This window comes from Lepidochelys olivacea, assembly GCF_965140295.1.
Source record: "Lepidochelys olivacea isolate rLepOli2 genome assembly, chromosome: 4".
NCBI lineage: Eukaryota > Metazoa > Chordata > Testudines > Cheloniidae > Lepidochelys > Lepidochelys olivacea.
This window is the reverse complement of record NC_140414.1, coordinates 91,783,075-91,803,715: the sequence shown is the minus strand read 5'-3', so window position 1 is coordinate 91,803,715 and position 20,641 is coordinate 91,783,075. Positions and strand designations below refer to the sequence as shown.

General features: G+C 40.0%; 1 protein-coding gene across 2 annotated transcripts in view; it reads left to right on the top strand.

The window, feature by feature from the left end:
* Positions 1 to 20,641, top strand: part of ZDHHC2 (zDHHC palmitoyltransferase 2) — a 77,084-nt gene that overhangs the window by 30,454 nt on the left and 25,989 nt on the right. For both annotated transcript variants that reach the window (XM_084625404.1, XM_084625403.1), the window contains exons 3-6: positions 10,734 to 10,828; positions 15,445 to 15,565; positions 16,713 to 16,782; positions 19,464 to 19,496. In XM_084625404.1, coding sequence (XP_084481530.1) covers positions 10,734 to 10,828; positions 15,445 to 15,565; positions 16,713 to 16,782; positions 19,464 to 19,496 — 319 coding nt within the window. The remainder of the gene's footprint in view (positions 1 to 10,733; positions 10,829 to 15,444; positions 15,566 to 16,712; positions 16,783 to 19,463; positions 19,497 to 20,641) is intronic.

Genomic DNA, 20,641 nt, shown 5'->3' with positions numbered 1-20,641 from the left:
TAAGGTTTTAAAAAATAAGGAGATTTCAGTGATTTTTAGTTTTCTCAAGTTTGTAGTGTTTAAAAAGTTATTTTTAATTTTGCTTAGACTTCTTCTAAGTACTAGGTCTGTAGAATAGAAGAGTTCTGTTTTCCTTCCTTATCTGTACTGTTCTGTTTTAATGAGGCCCCTTTGAAAAAAAGTACTTTAAAATATGTGAATTTTAGTGGAAATAAAAGTTACCTCTGGGGACAGGCAGTAGTAGTGAAAGCTTTTCCACTACTCACTTGACTAGAAAAAAATCTACTTCTGTTGGATGAGGTTAATTAATTCTCTACACCTATTTAATATTTGATGTGTCTGTAGGGACAGCCAGCAGAGAGATCAGGTGTGATGTGGTTTCTATTATGTGAACATCTGTTCAGTCAGGACTTTGATTATCAAACTTCCTTCACATTGAGCTCCAAATAGCCATTGCACAGTAAAGAGAGGAAACCTACATTTTCCCTCTAATGGGAAATGTTGACATTTTGAAATTGCATTCCATTCTGAAGCAGAACAAACTCAAAATAATGGCAATGTTTACAAATCAAAATTCCAAAAAGCTTCAGATTGGAAATTACAACATTTTTATCAAAAACTAAAGTCAGATTGTTGAAACAAATTTTGTCATTTCAAATTAACATTTGTGAAATTAAAAAAAGGTTTCTGAACATCCATTCCAAACAATTCTTCCAAGTGGAAAATTGAAAACAGGAAAATGTTGATTTCAGTGAAACCACATGTCTGACAGGAAAATTTGTTTGAAAAATGTCAACCAGCTGTAATGGCAATGTTGTTTGCTTAGTACTTGCCTAGTCTGGATTAGATCTAGAAATTTGCAGAGGATCCCCCTCCCCCCCATACACACAAAACAAACAGCTGAACATACTTTTTTCAGACTTTTCAGAAAAAGACTAAGAAGCATGAATAATTTCAGCTAGAAGGACTTTTTCAGAATTATAAACCCTTGAAAATAGAGGATTGGAATGAAAATGCCTTCTCAGTCATCACTAGAATTGCTCCCTCTAGGCTATATTACTTTCAAGTTTATTGAAGTAGCATCTAGGAAAATGTACGGGGTAGTTCAGGGATGCAAGTCTCTCCCTTCCCCCCCACCTCTCCACCCATTTAAAAGAAATGGTTCAGCTTTTTCTTGTGTTTGTGTAACTCCAGTAGTTTTTGTGTTGCCACATATGTGGTTCTCAGTGCAGCAGTGAGTTTTGTCAAGTTAAGAAATTCAAAATAATCAAATTTTGTGCAGTTCATGATTTCCATTAATGATCTATTTGACATGTGTAAACTTAAAACATATCTGTAGTTTCCCACGCCTGATCTGAGAATTTTGAAACAATAATGCCAGTGGATTTTCCTGTCTTTGCATGCAGAGACCAGATGGTAGTTCTGCAGTAATTCCCTTGTAGTGCACTAGATGGCACTCAAAATTCCCATTTTTATAATAGGCGGCACTGGTAGTCCTGCCTGCATTTCCCAGTTTTCAGTTGCTTATAACTTGGGCAAGCTTTAACCACTCAGGATGAAATTTCTTGTGCTGACTGTCTTCCTCAGGCTGAATGTTTATGCAGAGTTTCAGCAAAAATAGTTCAGCCATTTCTGAGAATGAGATTCGAGAAAAATACATCGGTTTGCCCATATTTTTGGTTTTAAAAAATCTTACTACTATTTCATTGAGAAACTCTAGTGCCTCCGGAGCAAGGCTCAGAATTTGGCAGGTGGATTGCTTTTGTGTCAGGGATGTGCCTAGAAAAACTGCAAATTTGGCTAAGTTATAAACCTTTGAAAAATCTCAGGGACTTGGAAGTTGAGAGCAGAGAAGGAGACTTAGGATCGAATGGGCGAGGAGACTGGAACTGAGATGAGGAGAAACCCCTTGGGAGGGGAGACTTGGATGAGGTGCTGGGGAGGAAAAGATGAGACTGGGAGAGGGGATAAAGGCAGAAGGGGCCAGGCTTACAGGGAATATGCAGAAGAGTCTGTGAGCACTAGAACAGTGGTTCTCAACCATGGGTCCGGGACCGCCAAGCAGGGCCAGCGTTAGACTCGCTGGGCCCAGGGCAGAAAGCCGAAGCCCCACCGCATGGGACCGGAACCCCTGGGGCTGCAGCTGCAACCTGAGCAATGTAGCTTCATGGGGGTCCCTGTGGCATGGGGCCCCAGGCAATTGCCCTGCTTGCTACCCCTTAATGACAGCCCTGGCTTTTTATATGCAGAAAACCAGTTCTTGGGCACAAGTGGGCCATGGAGGTTTTTATAGCATGTTGGGGGGGCCTCAGAAAAAAAAAGGTTGAGAACCCTTGAATCATAGAATATCAGGGTTGGAAGGGACCTCAGGAGGTCATCTAGTCCAACCCCCTGCTCAAAGCAGGGCCAATCCCCAACTAAATCATCCCAGCCAGGGCTTTGTCAAGCCTGACCTTAAAAACTTCTAAGGAAGGAGATTCCACAACCTCCCTAGGTAACGCATTCCAGTGTTTCACCACCTTCCTAGTGAAAAAGTTTTTCCTAATATCCAACCTAAACCTCCCCCACTGCAACTTGAGACCATTACTCCTTGTTCTGTCATCAGCTACCACTGAGAACAGTCTAGATCCATCCTCTTTGGAACCCCCTTTCAGGTAGTTGAAAGCAGCTATCAAATCCCCCCTCATTCTTCTCTTCTGCAGACTAAACAATCCCAGTTCCCTCAGCCTCTCCTCATAAGTCATGTGTTCCAGTCCCCTAATCATTTTTGTTGCCCTCCGCTGGACGTTTTCCAATTTTTCCACATCCTTTTTGTAGTGTGGGGCCCAAAACTGGACACACTAATCCAGATGAGGCCTCACCAATGTCGAATAGAGGGGAAAGATCACGTCCCTCGATCTGCTGGCAATGCCCCTATCTGTACATCCCAAAATGCCATTGGCCTTCTTAGCAACAAGGGCACACTGTTGACTCATGTCTAGTTTCTCGTCCACTGTAACCCCTAGGTCCTTTTCTGCAGAACTGCTGCCGAGCCATTCGGTCCCTAGTCTGTAGCGGTGCATGGGATTCTTCTGTCCTAAGTGCAGGACTCTGCACCTGTCCTTGTTGAACCTCATCAGATTTCTTTTGGCCCAATCCTCTAATTAGTCTAGGTCCCTCTGTATCATATCCCTACCCTCCTGCATATCTACCTCTCCTCCCAGTTTAGTGTCATCTGCAAACTTGCTGAGGGTGCAATCCACACCATCCTCCATATCATTTATGAAAATATTGAACAAAACCGGCCCCAGGACCGACCCTTGGGGCACTCCACTTGATACCGGCTGCCAACTAGACATGGAGCCATTGATCACTACTCTTTGAGCCCGACAATCTAGCCAACTTTCTATCCACCTTATAGTCCATTCATCCAGCCCATACTTCTTTAACTTGCTGGCAAGAATACTGTGGGAGACCGTGTCAAAAGCTTTGCTAAAGTCAAGTAACAACACGTCCACTGCTTTCCCCTCATCCACGGAGCCAGTTATCTCGTCATAGAAGGCAATTAGATTAGTCAGGCATGACTTTCCCTTGGTGAATCCATGCTGACTGTTCCTGATCGCTTTCCTCTCCTCTAAGTCTTTAAAATTGATTCCTTGAGTACCTGCTCCATGATTTTTCCGGAGACTGAGGTGAGACTGACTGGCCTATAGTTCCCAGGATCCTCCTTCTTCCCTTTTTTAAAGATGGCCACTACATTAGCCTTTTTCCAGTTGTCTGGGACTTCTCCCGATCGCCATGAGTTTTCAAAGATAATGGCCAATGGCTCTGCAATCACATCCACCAACTCCTTTAGCACTCTCGGATGCAGCACATCCGGCCCCATGGACTTGTGCTCGTCCAGCTTTTCTAAATAGTCCTGAACCACTTCTTTCTCTACAGAGGGCTGGAACATGTTACACTGCAGTACCTGGGATGGAACCCAAGATTCCTGAGTCTTTCTGTTCCTTTGCTGTCTATGTGTATGCCTCATCCTTTCTAGTGCTGGTCCATATGGAGAATGGCAACCTACTACTGCTATCAGTTTCTCCTTTGACACAAGTTCTGAGAGCCTAAAGAAGGGTTGGGCAAACTACAGACCGCAGGCCACATCCGGCCCACCAGCTGATTTAATCCGGCCCTCAAGCTCCCACTGGGGAGCAGGGTCTGGGGCTTGCCCCACTCCCATGCTCCAACCAGGCAGCGGGGTTTGGGGCTGCTCCGCATGCGTGTGCTGTGGCTCCCAGAAGCAGTGGCATGCCCCCCCTCCGGCTCCTAGGTTTAGGGGCAGCCCAGGGGCTCCGCGCACTGCCCCTCTCGCAGGCGCCACCCCTGCAGCTCCCATTGGTCAGGAACTGTGGCCAATGGGAGCTGCAGGGGCGGTGCCTGTGGACAGGACAGCATGCAGAGCCACCTGGCTGCGCCTCTGCATAGGAGCCAGAAGAGGGACATGCTGCTGCTTCCGGGAGCTGCTTGAGGTAAGCACTGCTCGGAGCCTACACCCCTGACCCCCTCCTGTACCCCAAACCCCTGCCCCAGCCCTGATCCCCCTCCCACCCTCTGAAACCCTCAGTCCCAGTCTGGAGCACCCGCCTGCACCCAAAACCCCTCATCCCGAGCCCTCACCCCCTCCTGTACCCCAGCCCCAATTTTGTGAGCATTCATGGCCCACCATACAATTTCCATACCCAGATGTGGCCCTCAGGCCAAAAGATTTGCCCATCCCTGGTCTAAACATTCCAACTGATGACCTATGTCAGTATCAATATGATGCCAAGTGATGGAATTTGTTTTCACTTTGCCTTTTTAATTACATAAGAAATGAGACACAAAACCACTACATTAAGGAAAGTTAAGGTTGCAAAGTCAAGCACGGAACTGCAGAACTATGTTTGCCTGTGAAATCTTAATTTGGCCCCCTTGTGTGTATGCCTTATGATAGTATGAGATCATGTAAATAAGACTCTTTTTTTTTCATAGAACTTCTGCCTCATTCAGTTCACAGGATGGACCTATCAGGGGATGAAACAGGGTTGTGTAGTAAAAGAGGCTGTTCTGTGTAGGACCCCTGGTTCATTTGTTGCAGAAGTTGGAAGGTGTGTGGAGAATGAGTCGAGATTACAGGAAGAGAAAGTAGTCTCATGGTTATACAGTTGAATGCTGCCCTGGAAAATGGGATTCTGTCCCAGCCTCTGCAACAGAGATGCTGGGCAAGTCACTTAAACCAAACTTTCCACAGGTAGTCACTTGGTGTATTTGCCTCATTTTCTGGGTGCCCAACTTGATGCTTTGGGGTCTGATTGGCAGAAGAACTGAGCACTCACAGTTGCAAATGCAGACAATGGGAGCTGTGCTTTGAACATAAAAAGTGCTATATAAGGCTAAGTACTCTGGAAAAAAAATAGGTCCTTGTCATCTCAAATTGGGCTGCCAAAATTAATGGAAACTTTTGACTTAATCCCTCTGTGTCTCAGATCATACTCTATAAAATGAGGTAGTAGCCCCCCCCCATTGTAAAACGAGGATAATACAAAACATTGAATAGCTACTCATTGAGTAAACTCTATTTGTTCTGGGTACTGAGTGAGGCAGGGGTCCTTTGGAGAAAAAACAGCATGTGATCACATAATTAAAGAGCATATCATACTGCATACGTAGAAGGGTATGCAGGCAAACTTAATTCTGGCGGCTCCTAACTTCTGAGTGCTTCGCTTTGCAACCTTAATGTTCTTTTAACGTATTTTTGAATATAATTATAATTACAGTTTATTTGATATTTATATTGCACCAGGAAAGTCCTCTGATTTATAGTCATTTAGTACCACGAATGTGTGTGGTGCTGTCATCGTATTGTTGTAAATCATAATGGAAAATAAACAATATGCTGAATTGCATATTGTGTTGTCAATTAATGGGTATGCGGTTTTTCAAAATCATCCCTGCAATATGATTTTCCCCTTTTTCCAAGCGTGTTCTATAGTGTAATGAATGTTTCCCATTTTCAGTACAATAATTTCTACTGGGTATGAAGTGCACTGCAATATTTTGTGCTGTGTCAGTGCCATGAAGGACAGCAATTTGAATAGCCCTTGTTAATTACTTTAATTGTGAATTTCTCTGTCAGTGGTCTGCAGTACCATATAGTTCTTTATTATATGCTGCAGTTAAGCCCTGTTTAATTGTCATAACCCATCACTCTCTGTCATGTCACGTCACTGTGGAGGGATTATGTAGCCTCGTGAACTAGGATTTGTGTTTTTTTGATCAACAGTGCTTGCCTAATGCTTCTACCATTATCCGCTCTGTTCACATTAGCTAAGGCTTGACTTAATCCTGGCCATCCCCCTTTTTCTCCTGACACAAAGCAACGAAGATGGTCAGGTTGCTTTTTCTTTGATTATCAGTGATTGCTTGAAAAAAGTATGAATGAATTGTGAGTATTCTATTCATGTTGTTTCCATTAACGAGTTTGTATAACGGATTATGTGACATTTTCTAAAAAGATAGCACTTGCTTTTGAAAGAGCAAAAGAGTTTTTCATTTTGACAAGAGAATTTACATGTTTGTGTTGAGCAGTGCCAGGCTTTTAAGAATCTTTTGTATGGAGAGGTGGTAGCTTCTTCACAAAGGCTAACTCTAGATTTATAATATAAGCCCTCTTTTAGCCTTGCTCCCTCCTGTAAAATCCTCAAAATGGTAATTTCCTCTTCAAATTTTGCATAAATAGTCTGTGGCCAAAGAACCATTTTTGTTCAAATTTGAGGTAATTCGGAAACTATTTTCTTATATGGTACTAGGGAAAAAAAAGAGTATTAATCATATCTTTAAAATTCTTGTTAATGATGCTTTTAGCCATATCTGATACTTTTACGTACTAAAAGAGACTGGCCCCGGCAGATTTTTCATTTCTTATACACTCCCCTCAATTTTCTGCTCTTGTCTTCATTAGCACTAGCTGTTTCATTCCAGGAGAATCTGTTCTTACTTCTTTACCACCTGAGCCAATTTTGTTATTCCTCATTCCTCTCCGGGGAAAAAAAGTTTGGAGGAAAGGCTGGGAATGTCTTTTGAAAGCATCTGTGGCTATTGAGAAGACTCCAGGAAATGAGCCCACAGGTATCCCCATGCCACATTGGTGAGGGAGGGAAGTGCAGCTGCCCTTCACTGCCATGACTCTGGACACAAGACTGCCTTCACCAGAACAATGCGGACTCATTGGAATCTGCTCAAAGGCAGCTGGACATGGATGTTGATGTAGTTCTCTGGGGTAAACTCTTCAGCACGCTCATCTGCAGGTTAAATGTGGTGGTGTATAAAGTTTCCTGCACAGTAGCAGGCTTTTCAGCAGCACTGCCACCCCCTGTCTGGGAAGGCTGGTGGTACGGAATCTTTACACCCTCTTGTCCTGTGTATAAGTAAGAGTTCTCTTTCACCTATAAATGCAAGGAGAAGGTGGCAGAACTCTCTCCTCACTCACTTAGGGAGGTATGTGATAGAATCTTCCGTCATGGGCATGATACACCTTTGATTCCAGCAAATGAAGGGAGAAGAAATTTGTGGGGCTAAAGAAAATGATGCAGTACTGTGGAATCCATGGCATCTGTCCATGAAATGCCATTACCAAATTACTTTGTCAGTCTTCACAGGACTAGCGTATTGTCTGCTACCTTGTCCATATCCGTCAGTAGTGGAGAGGTGGCAGTTGTCAGCATCACCTTATCGGAGACCAACATAGGAAGCTCAGTTTCAACTCCTGTAGTCCCCAGAGAACTCCTAAGCAATCCAGTCTTTCTCCCTTACTTGCAGTTTAGTATGTCTGCAGAGTTGCTAAACTCTTTAGGCTTTCTCTGGCCACCCTAGCTCCCCAGTCAGACTTCATAGATTTCCAGGGACCTTTCTGATCCCAGACCTAATTCCCAGAAACTGGAAAGCCAGGGAAGCCTGAAGAGTTTAGGAATTCTGCAGACACACTAAACTGCAAGTAAGGGAGAAACACTGGATACCTCAAGGCATTGAATCTGGTATGTCAATGGAATAAAACTTTCTGTAGATAGTGGTTCCTTCCTCCTACTTAAAAATGGAGATGAAATTGAGATATCTTTCCCAGTATTGTATTAGAGGTAAAATGTACAGGGAATAACACTCACAAATTAGCAAAAGGATATGGTGCAGAGAAAGTCATATAATCAATATTTGCTTTCTCTCACTCATGTTTTGTACCATCATACTGCTTATTTTCAAAATAGCTGATATTGTTCTTGAGGTAATATGTATTATAGAGTAAATACAAATTGTTCTGTCAAATGATTAAATCTATCAAATAAAGTGACCAGTGTTGATGTAATAAAGTGATATTTGCCTGCTATTGACCTGTGATATTCTGACTGATCTGAAGAACAGACTTACTGTTTGCCTAAGCCATTCAGAGACCAATTTGTCCTGTTTAGCAAAGTACCTTACAGTATGGTTTGATTCAGGTTTTTGTTTTTACAAATAAGTTAATTTATGACTGGCATGTGAGCCAAGAATAAATTTTTAAAGCATTTCTGCTTGTCTTTAACTTTAAATTAACAAAAATTCAGTGCCAGCTACATTACTCCTCTGTTACTTTTGATATTTTGAACTCATGAAAGTGGGGAAATTCAGAGCTGAACTTGCTGCTAGAACTTTTACTCTGCCCTCTTGCATGTGTACATTATGGAAAAGTCATTAGCACTGAGTAATCTGGTGTACTATTTGACAAGTGTTGCCAACTCCCTCAACTTTTTCACAAGTGGCATGATTTTGACGGGGGCAGGCACCAGTCTCACAATGATGAGAGGCGCTCCAGACCACAAGTGAATTTGAGCCCTCTGATTGGCTGTTTGCCCCACTTGACTACCTCCTGGGGCAGAACAACCAATCAGAGCTGATACAGGGTTCTGTGTCCCCCTCTCCCTCGCAACCTGAAGCTGTTTTCACAGGAGGGGAGGAGGGAGCTAAAGGGCCCAGTAGCATCTGGCCTGGGAGGGGCCAGAGGGGGTGAAGAGCTGCTGGAGCTGCCCCCCACCCAAGCCTGCTGGAAGAGAGGGGATTCTGCTGCAGCCTCCCCACCCCTGCCCCCACCCCGCTTGGAGGGAGCAGAAATGAGGCTTGTGGAGGGGCAGAACTGATGACTTGGGTTGGAAGGGGCAGAAATAATTGCCAGGCAGGGGACACGTGGATGTGGGGGTGAGAGATCCTTCAACAGAAGCCAAAATCACCTTGCCCAATAAATTTGGGAGCGTAGGTGACAGTTATTGTCACTCTCACAAAGGGGGAGGGGGGCTTACATGTGTGCAGACATCTTGTGTGGTGTAGAACCCACTTGCACTGCAGGGGCAGAGTATTCTGTGCAGATCCTCTCTCCAATTCACCATATAGGGGATGTGTAAGTGTCGCGTGTGGCAGCTGTGCAGCATGCTGCAGCCTGGAGGAATGAGATGGATTCTTCTTCCCTGCACATCTTCTTGATATCTGGTCAGGCTACTTGGAGTGGGCACTCGAGTTTGGCCTTGTCCTTCATTGTAGTGAATTTTGCTATATGTTAATATGAGAGAGATCAAGAATATTGAGCAATTATTGGACATACAATGAGTGGTGTTCATAAAATTTCACCATCCGCTTAAGACAGATTTACTGACATAGTTCTCATTGTAAGAATAGAGAATGTGACAAAATACCACAGCCCAGTAAATCTTGATTGTACTATTAAGAGCTATAAGAATACATCACAATGGATCTAAAGAATAAACTGTTTTGACCATTTAAAAACCTGTATTTGGACTGTGTAACAGCAAAACTACCATGAACAAAAAACTAGTACACATTAAGGCTAACGTTCACATCCAAATGTATCCATGTACGGTATTTGAAAGATTCTCATCGCCTATGCAGCATAAAGTTTAGGTTGTCATATTCCCTTTCTTGCGCAGCTAACGATTTCACATATAGCTCATAATATTAAAAGGGAGGGAAGGGTCAGTTAAATTTACCCAGAGCATCCAGGAAAATACTGGGAGTACTTTGTGTTTTTTCCTTTTGCTAATTAGGGTTTTACTACCTTAATTCAGTTTAATGTTTTAATATTATTTTTTACAACAGTAAATTTGTGTTTCATCTAAGGTTTCAGTGCAACATCTTGTTTACCAATATCATTACACTGTATTAAATGGATACACTTGCATTCGTTAGGGTACCTGTACACCTGTATGCTTAAGGCTGTAAAAAAAAATAGTGATTTTTTTTTTTTTTCAAAAGTTGCAGTCATAGTTTAAGTTGTGGTTCAAGACATGCAGCCTACCTTCCAAAGTAGGGCAGCAGGACAGAAGAAATGCCATGTGTCCCACTTGGTGGTCAAAAAAGCATGATGGAGGGGTGGCTGGGCCAAATCTGAATGATTGGCATTGCAACCCTGTGTGCCAAGTTGCGGTGCCACTCTCTGGGATTTAGCCTACCTGCTGGCCAAATTTGAGTAGCATTGCAACATGGTGCATGGGTCACAATGCCACTAACATTTGCAGCAACTCTAAAAAGTTGCTGTGTGTGTTAAAAGTTGCAGTTTCTGCAACAAAATTGTGGCACATGATTTTCTTACAGCCTTAGTGATGCTGATAGTTTGCATATATAATATAATTAATATACTGTTGCTGTTCTCTTCTGTATAATATATTAATTACATCCCTCTTTATTTTTAGTTGTGTGCCTGATTGCCTATCACCTATTTTTCATGCTGTTTGTCTGGTCTTACTGGAAAACAATCTTTACATTACCAGTGAATCCTTCAAAAGAAGTAAGTTGAGATTTGGGACAAATTACATTTATGTTCATTTCTGATGCATGCAGTTTTCAGGTGATTTTAAGTGGTCAAATGACATTTGGGGGGCTGGATAATGTACACTTTATACCTTATATACCTGAAGGTCACCAGTTCTAATGTGACCCTGACTGGTAGTGATAAGTGATTGTTACCATCATGTTGGTGGTTTGATATATTATGGGAAAGAAATTAAATGTAGCAAACATTTGTGTGCTAACAGAGGACAATAAAATACAAATGTTTTAGTTAGGGAGGTGTTCATTCTTTGGGGGGTAGTGCACATAAATATATAATTTTTTGCAAATGTATTTGAGATGGAGTGTTTTAAATTAGTTCAGATGTCCTATTGTCCTAGTGTCAGTTATATTCTGAAAAATCACTTTTGCCTACCATTCAAAAAGTACTGTTTTCTGAGCATAAACAATCAAGTCCTCATGCTGTCATTGCACGAAGGGGTAAGAGGGATTTCTAAAGTGGACGCCCCTACTGGCTCAGCCAGAGAGAGGCTCACTTGTGGGTCATCTTGTAGAACAGCAGCCTACAGACGCTGAGAATCCCAATTAGTCTGTGCTCAGGTAAGGTCTAAGACGTTCATACTGTAAGTCCAGCTACAGTTGACTCAGCTAATCAGTTAAATCTAAATTCTAATGTCTAGTTATAGTACTACAGAGGGATTGGATAAGAGGGATCCGCTTGTCTGGAAGAATATGAGGAAGATGGAGCAGAAAGCTGAATTCATCCTAATACAGCTCCAGGAATAGTACATGTTGCCTCTTGAATCAGGTTTACTCTCTAGGTACCATTCTCTGAAGCATATGGAACTTTCACACCTGAAATTAGAAAAACTAGAAGACAAAATTATGCTTCTCTTATGCACTACAGTCAGTGGGACTACTTGTGTGAGTAAAACAGGCAGGATTTGGCCCTAATTTTGAAGAAAAGTTATCTGTTGCTTTTCAAACTAATCATTACATAAGAAAGAAATACATTTTCCTATGTAATTTATCCGGTTACCATACTATGGACTCACTACCATGCCTCCATAGTTGAGGTTGCATTAAGAGTTTTTATTTTGTTCCCCTCTTCCTCATCTGTTTGATCTCAGAAAGCAAACCGGTTAAAATTTTCTGGATAACGTAAAAGAGAAGGATCATTTTTTCATCCAGAAAATTTCATGACTGTGCACGTAGTTTCCATATACAAGTTAATCAAAACTTAACAGCTTGAAAAAATCATGCAGAGCTTCAGAAAATGTTCTTAATCTCCACTGCTTCCACCACAGGGTTCACTTTTAAACTCCCGAATTGGCACATATACTTTGGCCTGCATTGAGCAAAGGATTATTTGTAAAGGCATGGGGTTTTTTCATAGAATCATAGAGTATCAGGGTTGGAAGGGACCTCAGGAGGTCATCCTTGCTCAAAGCAGGACCAGTCCCCAACTAAATCATCCCAGCCAGGGCTTGGTCAAGCCTGACTTTAAAAACCTCCTAAGGAAGGAGATTCCACCACCTCCCTAGGTAACACATTCCAGTGCTTTACCACCCTCTTAGTGAAAAAGTTTTTCCTAATATCCAACCTAAACCTCCCCCACTGCAACTTGAGACCATTGCTCCTTGTTCTGTCATCTGCCACCACTGAGAACAGCCTAGCAGCTACCTCTTTGGAACACCCTTTCAGGTAGTTTTTAAAAAGGTGAATAACAATGTAATTGTCATTTTTTGAATGGAATCCCCTTCATGATATTTGGTGTATGAAAGTAAACTATATCTATTAGCCAACCAAACCAGCTGCTACCTTCTGCTTCCCTGCCCCCTTGCACACTCCTTTATTCCCTCATGGGCCTTGCACAACACTCCACCCTCCTCTGTGTTCTCCACACAGACTCACCCTCCTCCATTGGCCCTCACCCCACAAGTCTAAATAAGCTGGCGATGCTTAACTAGCCAAAATTGTCTTCAGGGCTGGAATGGACGTAGAGACCTATGTTACTCCTCCTCCGTCCTGAGCTCCAGAAGTCCACTGCTCTAGTGCTGCTCCTACCCCAGACCCACAACTTTTGGTTCCCATATTCCCCTCACCACCACTCAGATAAAATACTCAAGATAATTAGAGCACCATCCAATACTCGTAGGTATATATGTTATGGATGTGCTCGTCATGTGACCTCCATAGTTGCAGGTCAATTAAGAGTCCTTTTGTAAATCATATTTTAACCATCCTACTCTCCACAAACCCACTGTCATTTTATAGCAAAGAGCTATTACTATGAAAATTTTTATGATTAAGGAGAAAAAGAAAATGTTCACATGTGTAGGAGGGAAAACTTCAAGTGGCAAGCACTCATCATGAGCCTTTTTCAAAAAGTAGAAACAATTTGCTTTTCACTGGTTTATGCACAAGAATTGGATAGTAAGTTTGATGCTGAATTGCTTATGTATCAACTTGTGATTAACTTGTGATTTTCATGGTTAATGTTTGGGCTTTTTCAAATGCCCCCCCCCTTTTTTTTTTAACGTGGGAACCATGAACACATTTACAAATAATTTATCATGAAAGATCACTGTTGCTCTAAATAAACAGTTCAATTCTGCATTCTGCCACAATACAGTCATCAGTGACTTCTATTGACTTAACTTAGCAACATTTGCTGTATCTTTTTGGGGGGGAATATTAAAAAATTTTTAAAGTTTAACCTGTTTTTACATGCCACATTTTTTATAATTATACTCTTTTGGAGTGTCGGTTTGTGCGTGAAGACTATATAGGAATAATTAGACGAGGGATCTACTCAAATTCTTATAGACCAATTTCAATAGAAGATGTTGAGAAAAGGCTGCTACTGAGTGCTAGTCATATGATAAATCATTAAATATACCTGGGTTGGAAAGCAACTATTTCATACTATCAGCGGGATAGCCGTGTTAGTCTGGATCTGTAAAAGTGACAGAGTCCTGTGGCACCTTATAGACTAACAGACGTACTGGAGCATAAAGCTTATGCTCCAATACGTCTGTTAGCACCTTATAGACTAACAGACGTATTGGAGCATAAAGCTTATGCTCCAATACGTCTGTTAGTCTATAAGGTGCCACAGGACTCTTTGCCGCTATTTCATACCGTTAGAGTTTAAAATGGACTATCAGATTAAATGTAGCAAATCTAGTTATTAGAAGGCAATGTCTACTGTTTCAGTAGTGCTTTTGAACTTCATTGCCAGCAGCATTATGCAACAACATCCTTGTTCAGCAGTGTAGAAACGGATGCTAAAGGACAGGTCTACTGGACATCATCCCTTTAATTAATTACAAGTAATTTAGTGCTACAAAATACTCTGGGTTCTAGGTAAGCATAAAATGATGTACAGTAGAACCTCAGAGTTATAAATACCTTGGGAATGGAGGTTGTTCGTAGCTCTGAAATGTTCGTAACGTTGAACAAAACATTATGGTTGTGCTTTCAAAAGTTTACAACTAAACATTGACTTAGTAAAGTTTCAAGCTGTATTATGGAGAAGAAAAATGCTGCTTTTAACCATCTTAATTTGAATGAAACAAGCCCAGAAGCAGTTTCCTTAGCTTGTCAAATCTTTTTTTTTAAAATACTTTCCTTTTATTTTTTAGTAGTTTACATTTAACACAGTACTGTACTGTATCTTCCCCCCCCCGCCCCCCCGCTTTTTTTTTTTGGTCTCTGCTGCTGCCTGATTGCATACTTCCAGTTCCAAATGAGGTGTGTAGTTGACTGATCAGTTCATAACTCTGGTGTTAGTAACTCTGAGGTTCTACTATAACATACTGCTTCTGTTCCTTTATAAGGTTAAAGTCGCCATAACTCCCTAGTATGTTCTTCCTGTGCTGCTTGAGTAGTCTGTCCAGGTGTGTTGAGGGAGAAAATTGACATTGCATAGTGTGCACTAATTTGTTGACTTTGCTAAGTATGATTCCTTAACACAATTCCCCTTCCTACTTTCCTACCTATTATGTATTATATTTTCTTTTCTTTGCCCCCTCTTATGACATTGAAAGACTAAAGTAACTAACTTCTGTTCAATAGCCAGTTGGGTTTATTCAGTATCACAGGGGTGGACTTTGGGCTTGTCTACAGGAACATTTCATTCATGTCACGTTGGGATGTGAATTTAAATCTACTCTGCACTAGCCTGCTGCGGATGAACTGTGTGGACCCTCCTGACATGCATTAACAGTTCATTAATACACTTTGAGGTAGTCTTCTTTGAAACTTGTCAAGAGAATGGTAACCAAATGGTCTAAGGATATATCAGTTAATCTTGCTTAATTTTAAACATTTGGCGTTCCTATTTTATCTTAAGGAGAGCAATCAATATTAGGTGGATACACACTGGAATCAGAAAATGTTTTAAATTGCTTTTGACTAAGAAGAGAAATGAAAAAATACCAAAACTTGAATTTCTCTCTCTTGGGAATAATTGGTTGTTCGCTACAGTATTTTGCACATACGGCTACTTCATCATTATTTAATGAATATCTTTCTTTTTAATTGGAGTAAAAGTCCACAAAGATGTAATTTTCTAGGCATTACTAATTAAAAATTACATTATTTTTCCAGTTCCATCTGTCATATGCAGACAAAGAACTGCTGGAAAGGGAGCCTAGAGGTGAAGCCCAGCAAGAAATTTTTAGGCGAGCAGCCAAGGACCTTCCTATCTATACAAGGACAATGTCTGGAGGTAAATTCTGTTTGTTTCTGTGGTCAGTGAGACAAGTGTCTTGATACATTCATTGTCCGTAGGAAGTGAGATTTTTAGACAATGTTTTAAAAAAATGAATTGTCTTTCAAAGCTTAAAAGAAAAAACTGACCTAAGAATGATGCCCTATTATTATTATTTAGTAGAAGTACATTATTTAAGATTCTGCAAATGCAGATTCTATGTAGTAATGAGTAATTATGGTAATAGAATTTACAAGTCACTAAAAACATAAAGAATGTTAATACTCAAATATTAGTCAAAGTTAATCTGATTTTTCTATTAAGCTTTATACATACCCACGATTTGTAACTGAAGACTGATTGAAAACACACTAATACTATTCAAATCCTAACTAGTGTCAAGACTGGTTTCAAAAGCAGCACTGGTTTACCTGTAGTTATTTGATAGCTTGCAGTATTAACAAACACTACAGGAAGGTGAAATATATATTTGAAGGTTACATAATTTGACTTCTGTTTTTCATTCCTGAAAAGGTAAATATTAATATCAGATTGTCTATGGCACCTACTATTGTGTACCTATGCACGTCAGCTACAGTGATGAAGAAATATTAGCAAGAGCAAACGCCAAATCTGAAAACTAAACAGTCAAAGGCCTTGCATTATATCATCAGTGTAATTAGTTTCAGATTACGCATGTCTGCCAAGTAAGCAAACCCTAAAGGCAATATACAAAATAAAATCTATTATTAGGATAAAATCCTAAAATGGCTTCTTAGAATTAATGTGAATTTATTTATTAATTACTAATCATGTTACATAGCCTTTTATTGTATTTTTAGGTTTTGCAATGCTGACTTTTCTTTATTTGAAAAGTAGCTTCAGTGAAAAGCTTTAATAAATAATCCAGAATGCAATTTGTTGGAATATTTCTCATGTGTATTAAAAATTCAAAATGCACTTCACAAGTAGCTCTTAAATAGCCGTTATGTTAGGTGCTGAACATGTGCAACTCCCACTAAATTCAAATTGAATCATTTTATTGGAAGTTTCAGGGAATTCAGGATTTGACTATAAATATTTATTTTTGAGTGGGTCTAAAGATGTTAAAATGTGCATAACCTTATGTTAGATCTAATGCAACATGGATATTTTTTCTTCTCAGCAATCAGATACTGTGACAGATGCCAACTTGTAAAACCAGACCGCTGCCATCACTGTTCCGTGTGTGACAAGTAAGAACAATTTTTTAATGTTAAACAATTGTTAAATCTTATTAATGCAAAAGAAAATAATTATAAAAATGCTTCTGCTAAATGGTAAAGAACTGAGCAATACATTTTTTGCTACTTTCTTGTTAATTACAAAAAATTATTTGGTGTTTCATTACAAAGACACTCTGAAAGGTATTTTTAAAGGTTTGTTTCTGCTTTTAATTTTCCGTACAAGCATCAAGAATGTTTACTTTTCTTTTTTTGTTTTTTATTGGACAATTTCTTGGGTGAGTTCAGGGAGGTGTGATTTAAACTGGTGATTTAAAATCTAAATCAGCAAACAGGAAACCTTGATTTAAATAATTAATTTTAATCTTGTATTACATCTGTACTTTTTAGTTATTTTTCTAAAGAGAGGTACTTTCTCATTGGTAACCATTAAAACATGTTTTGTAACTAAATATAGCCTTGATTATCCATTTGATACTCTTTTTTTGCTAACTTGTAGGATACACTATATCTGTATACATTTATTTAAGCAATTATATAGCTTAATATACATTTATTCAGATTTGTATTTTTTGATTGTAAGAAAATAGCAAAAGAGCCATTTCTTGTTTTTATTAGATTTTTTTTTAACTTGTGATATGTGTCAAGCTGCCTTTGGATGGAAATTGGAATTCAATTAAAAATGCACAAAACATTTTTAAATTGTTTTTTTAATAAATAAAACTACCCTAAACGTATTGGATGCATAAAAAAATCAGCTTAATCAAACTGTTTTGTATTTCAAACTTTAATTTATTAAACAAAAGTAGTATTGTCTTTTACTGAATTGAACAGTGATTCTGTCCACTATGTCCTTCGGGATTTTAGAACTAGTAGATCTCATCCTCACACATTGTTTTTATTCATGTATTGCAAGAGGAAAACAAGCTTTCCTGCTTTTTCAGCTCCCAGTGGGTTGCTTGACTTTGAATGAACTAGTCATTGAACTGAGCTAGTTGAATAAACTGAATTTAAGATATTATTCTTTTGCCCCTGTCAAAAGCTAGGTTTAGCACTTCAGTAAATTCTGGTTCCACGTGCTTAGTCAGTGACTTTCACCAGTTCAATGGTTTGAATTTCTTTAAAATTGTGGCAGCAAACATATACTGGTTGAATATTCAATTTAATTTAGTTTAAATTATTTTAATAGATTATAGTAAATTTAGGCCTTAAATGTAGGTTGTCAGTTTCAATTTTAATTTTAAATAGGTTGATTTTTAAAAAGAAAAAATGTATTGAATTTAAATTTAAAAAAAATCTTTCACTGATTTTTATCCACCGTAGATAACTCGCATGTGGATTAGGAGTGCTCTCTTCCCTTAGTAGAAGGGTGAGGATGTTGAATTGTTAATGAAGAGCTTTTCTCCTGAGCGTTTTAGTTAAATTGCTGTTAACAAAATGTGGTGCTTTAAACAGTCCAAATAAAGATTTCTAGCCTTCTTAAATAATCATACATCACTTCCTTGGTATCTCTGAGGTCTTAAACATATTCGTTCTCCAGTCATCCATTGTCTTCCAGAGTGGACATAACTTTTGAAGGATAAAAACCTGGATGCCCCCCACACTAAGTTCCTCCACACTTGGATCCTGCCATGATGAGCCTGCCTGCCCACACCTGGTGTGCCTGGCATGGAGGGCCAGGGCCACGAAGTGTTTCTGGGGTGGGCTCGGCCCTTGCACTGTGTCAGGGTTGAGTGTAGCTCATCGCTGAGTCTATGTCCTGGGAGTGGGGGGGCTGCAGGGTGATCTCCCACCTCTGTGCAGCCAGTGGCCTCTGCTCCCCACTGCCATCCTGGAGCCTCCACATTTATTTATTGACAAATAAAATTTGCAGAATTTTAAGATATTGCGTGCATAATTTTTATATTTTTGGTGCAGAATTCCCTCAGGAGTAATTATCCTAGTGCTTAGGAGCCCTAGTCATGGACCAGGACCCCATTGTGCTAGATGCTATACAAACGCAGAACCAAAAGACAATTCCTCCCCTAAAGAGACAATAGATGGATACAGACCGACAGGGGCGTACAAGGAAAGAGGCAGGATTGGTCAGCATGGGTAGGCAGTGGTCTCAGTACACAAGCAGCCTAACTGGTGTCAGGAATTTTGTAGGCATCACAGCAAAGGAGAGTTTAAAAAAGAGTTTGAAGGAGTACTGGGGTAGCTTTGCAGCTGTTTAGAGGGTGTACCTCCCAAGCATGAGGAACAGCTTGAGAGAAAGCACAAATGTGCTTGTTTGAAAATGTAACGGTTGGGCATTGGAGGTTGGCATCGTAGGTTGATCTTTGTGAACTTCTGCAACAACTTGTGGATAATGTCAATACAAATTCATGGTAATGTGCTCATATATAGTAACTTGTTAAGTTGTGTAATAAAAGATGGCAAAAATATAATTTGAACCGCCAACTATTACTTTTCAAAGTGGGGGAAAGTCTACTTGTTCTATTGTAGGCAGGTGGTGCATTATGTGAGCAGACTTGACTATAACTGTGAATGAGATTTATTCTGAAGAAGGCTATGTAGCTGATTGGCAACCCATTCTTCTGGATATATGAAATCAGATATTTTGTAGCAATTGTGTTTAGTTTAAACTCTAAACTTCCTGTTTATTTTCCTATAATTTTAACATATATATAATTGTTTGCTTTCTTTTAAAGATGTATTTTGAAAATGGACCATCATTGCCCTTGGTGAGTATAGTTCATACCTTTTATTTCCCAAATTAGATGAGATACAGTTTTGAGGGGCTTCATGTGAAAGACATGTTTCACTAAAAAGAAAAGGAGTACTTGTGGCACCTTAGAGACTAACCAATTTATTTGAGCATGAGCTTTCGTGAGCTACAGCTCACTTCTGAAGTGAGCTGTAGCTCACGAAAGCTCATGCTCAAATAAATTGGTTAGTCTCTAAGATGCCACAAGTACTCCTTTTCTTTTTGCAAAGACAGACTAACACGGCTGTTACTCTGAAACATGTTTCACTATTACAAGAGACTGGAGTATATAGACGAGAAGATTCTTTCCAGCCCAATGATGAGTCTGTTATAGTTTGGCATAGTAGAGTGATGCAGTTCCCATTTTACACTGTATATATGCATTTTTTTAAACTTGGATGAACATATACATAATATTTTAGGTACTAAAAGATTTTTTCATTCTTCATGAATTGGGAAGAAAATTATTAAGGAATAAGTAGAACCCAGTCAGGACATAGGATGGACTGATGATCGGGGCCAAAACCTTGGATTTCAAAGTTACCTTTTTCAGCTGCTCCTGAAGCCTGCTTCCTGGAGCCACTTAGTCTAGCATATGTCAATGAAGGTAGCCTGAGAGGGTCCCCTACATTGCCATCTTAGCCATTGTCAGATCTATAAAGGATATAAAACTCATGTCTCTAGAGGAATCGCAGACATGTTCATGTTTGTTATAAGACATCAATTAATTAATGATGGCTTGAAAGGCTGATGGAGTTATTTGTTTATCACTACAAACATGCTGATAATGTGTATATGGCTGGGGATATTTTTAAAACAAAAACTAACTGGATTTAATCATATTCCTTTCCTTTTACCCTTTATATGTCAGTTACTTAGGCAATTACCATATTGTTCCACCCTATCATCCTCAGAGGTGTGGGGTAAGAGGGAGAGGCTTTGTCTGGGGAAAAAAAACCTTTGGCTTTTCTACGGGAGTTTGAAGAGGGGCACCATTCTGTACTGGGAAGAAAAGCTTCTCCCCCTTGGGATTAGAGTAGGATCATGTTTTGGGGCCTTGCTGTGGTTAGGCTAGTCACCCCTTAGGGCTAGGAAGCAATTTTTCCCTCACTGCTGGAATGA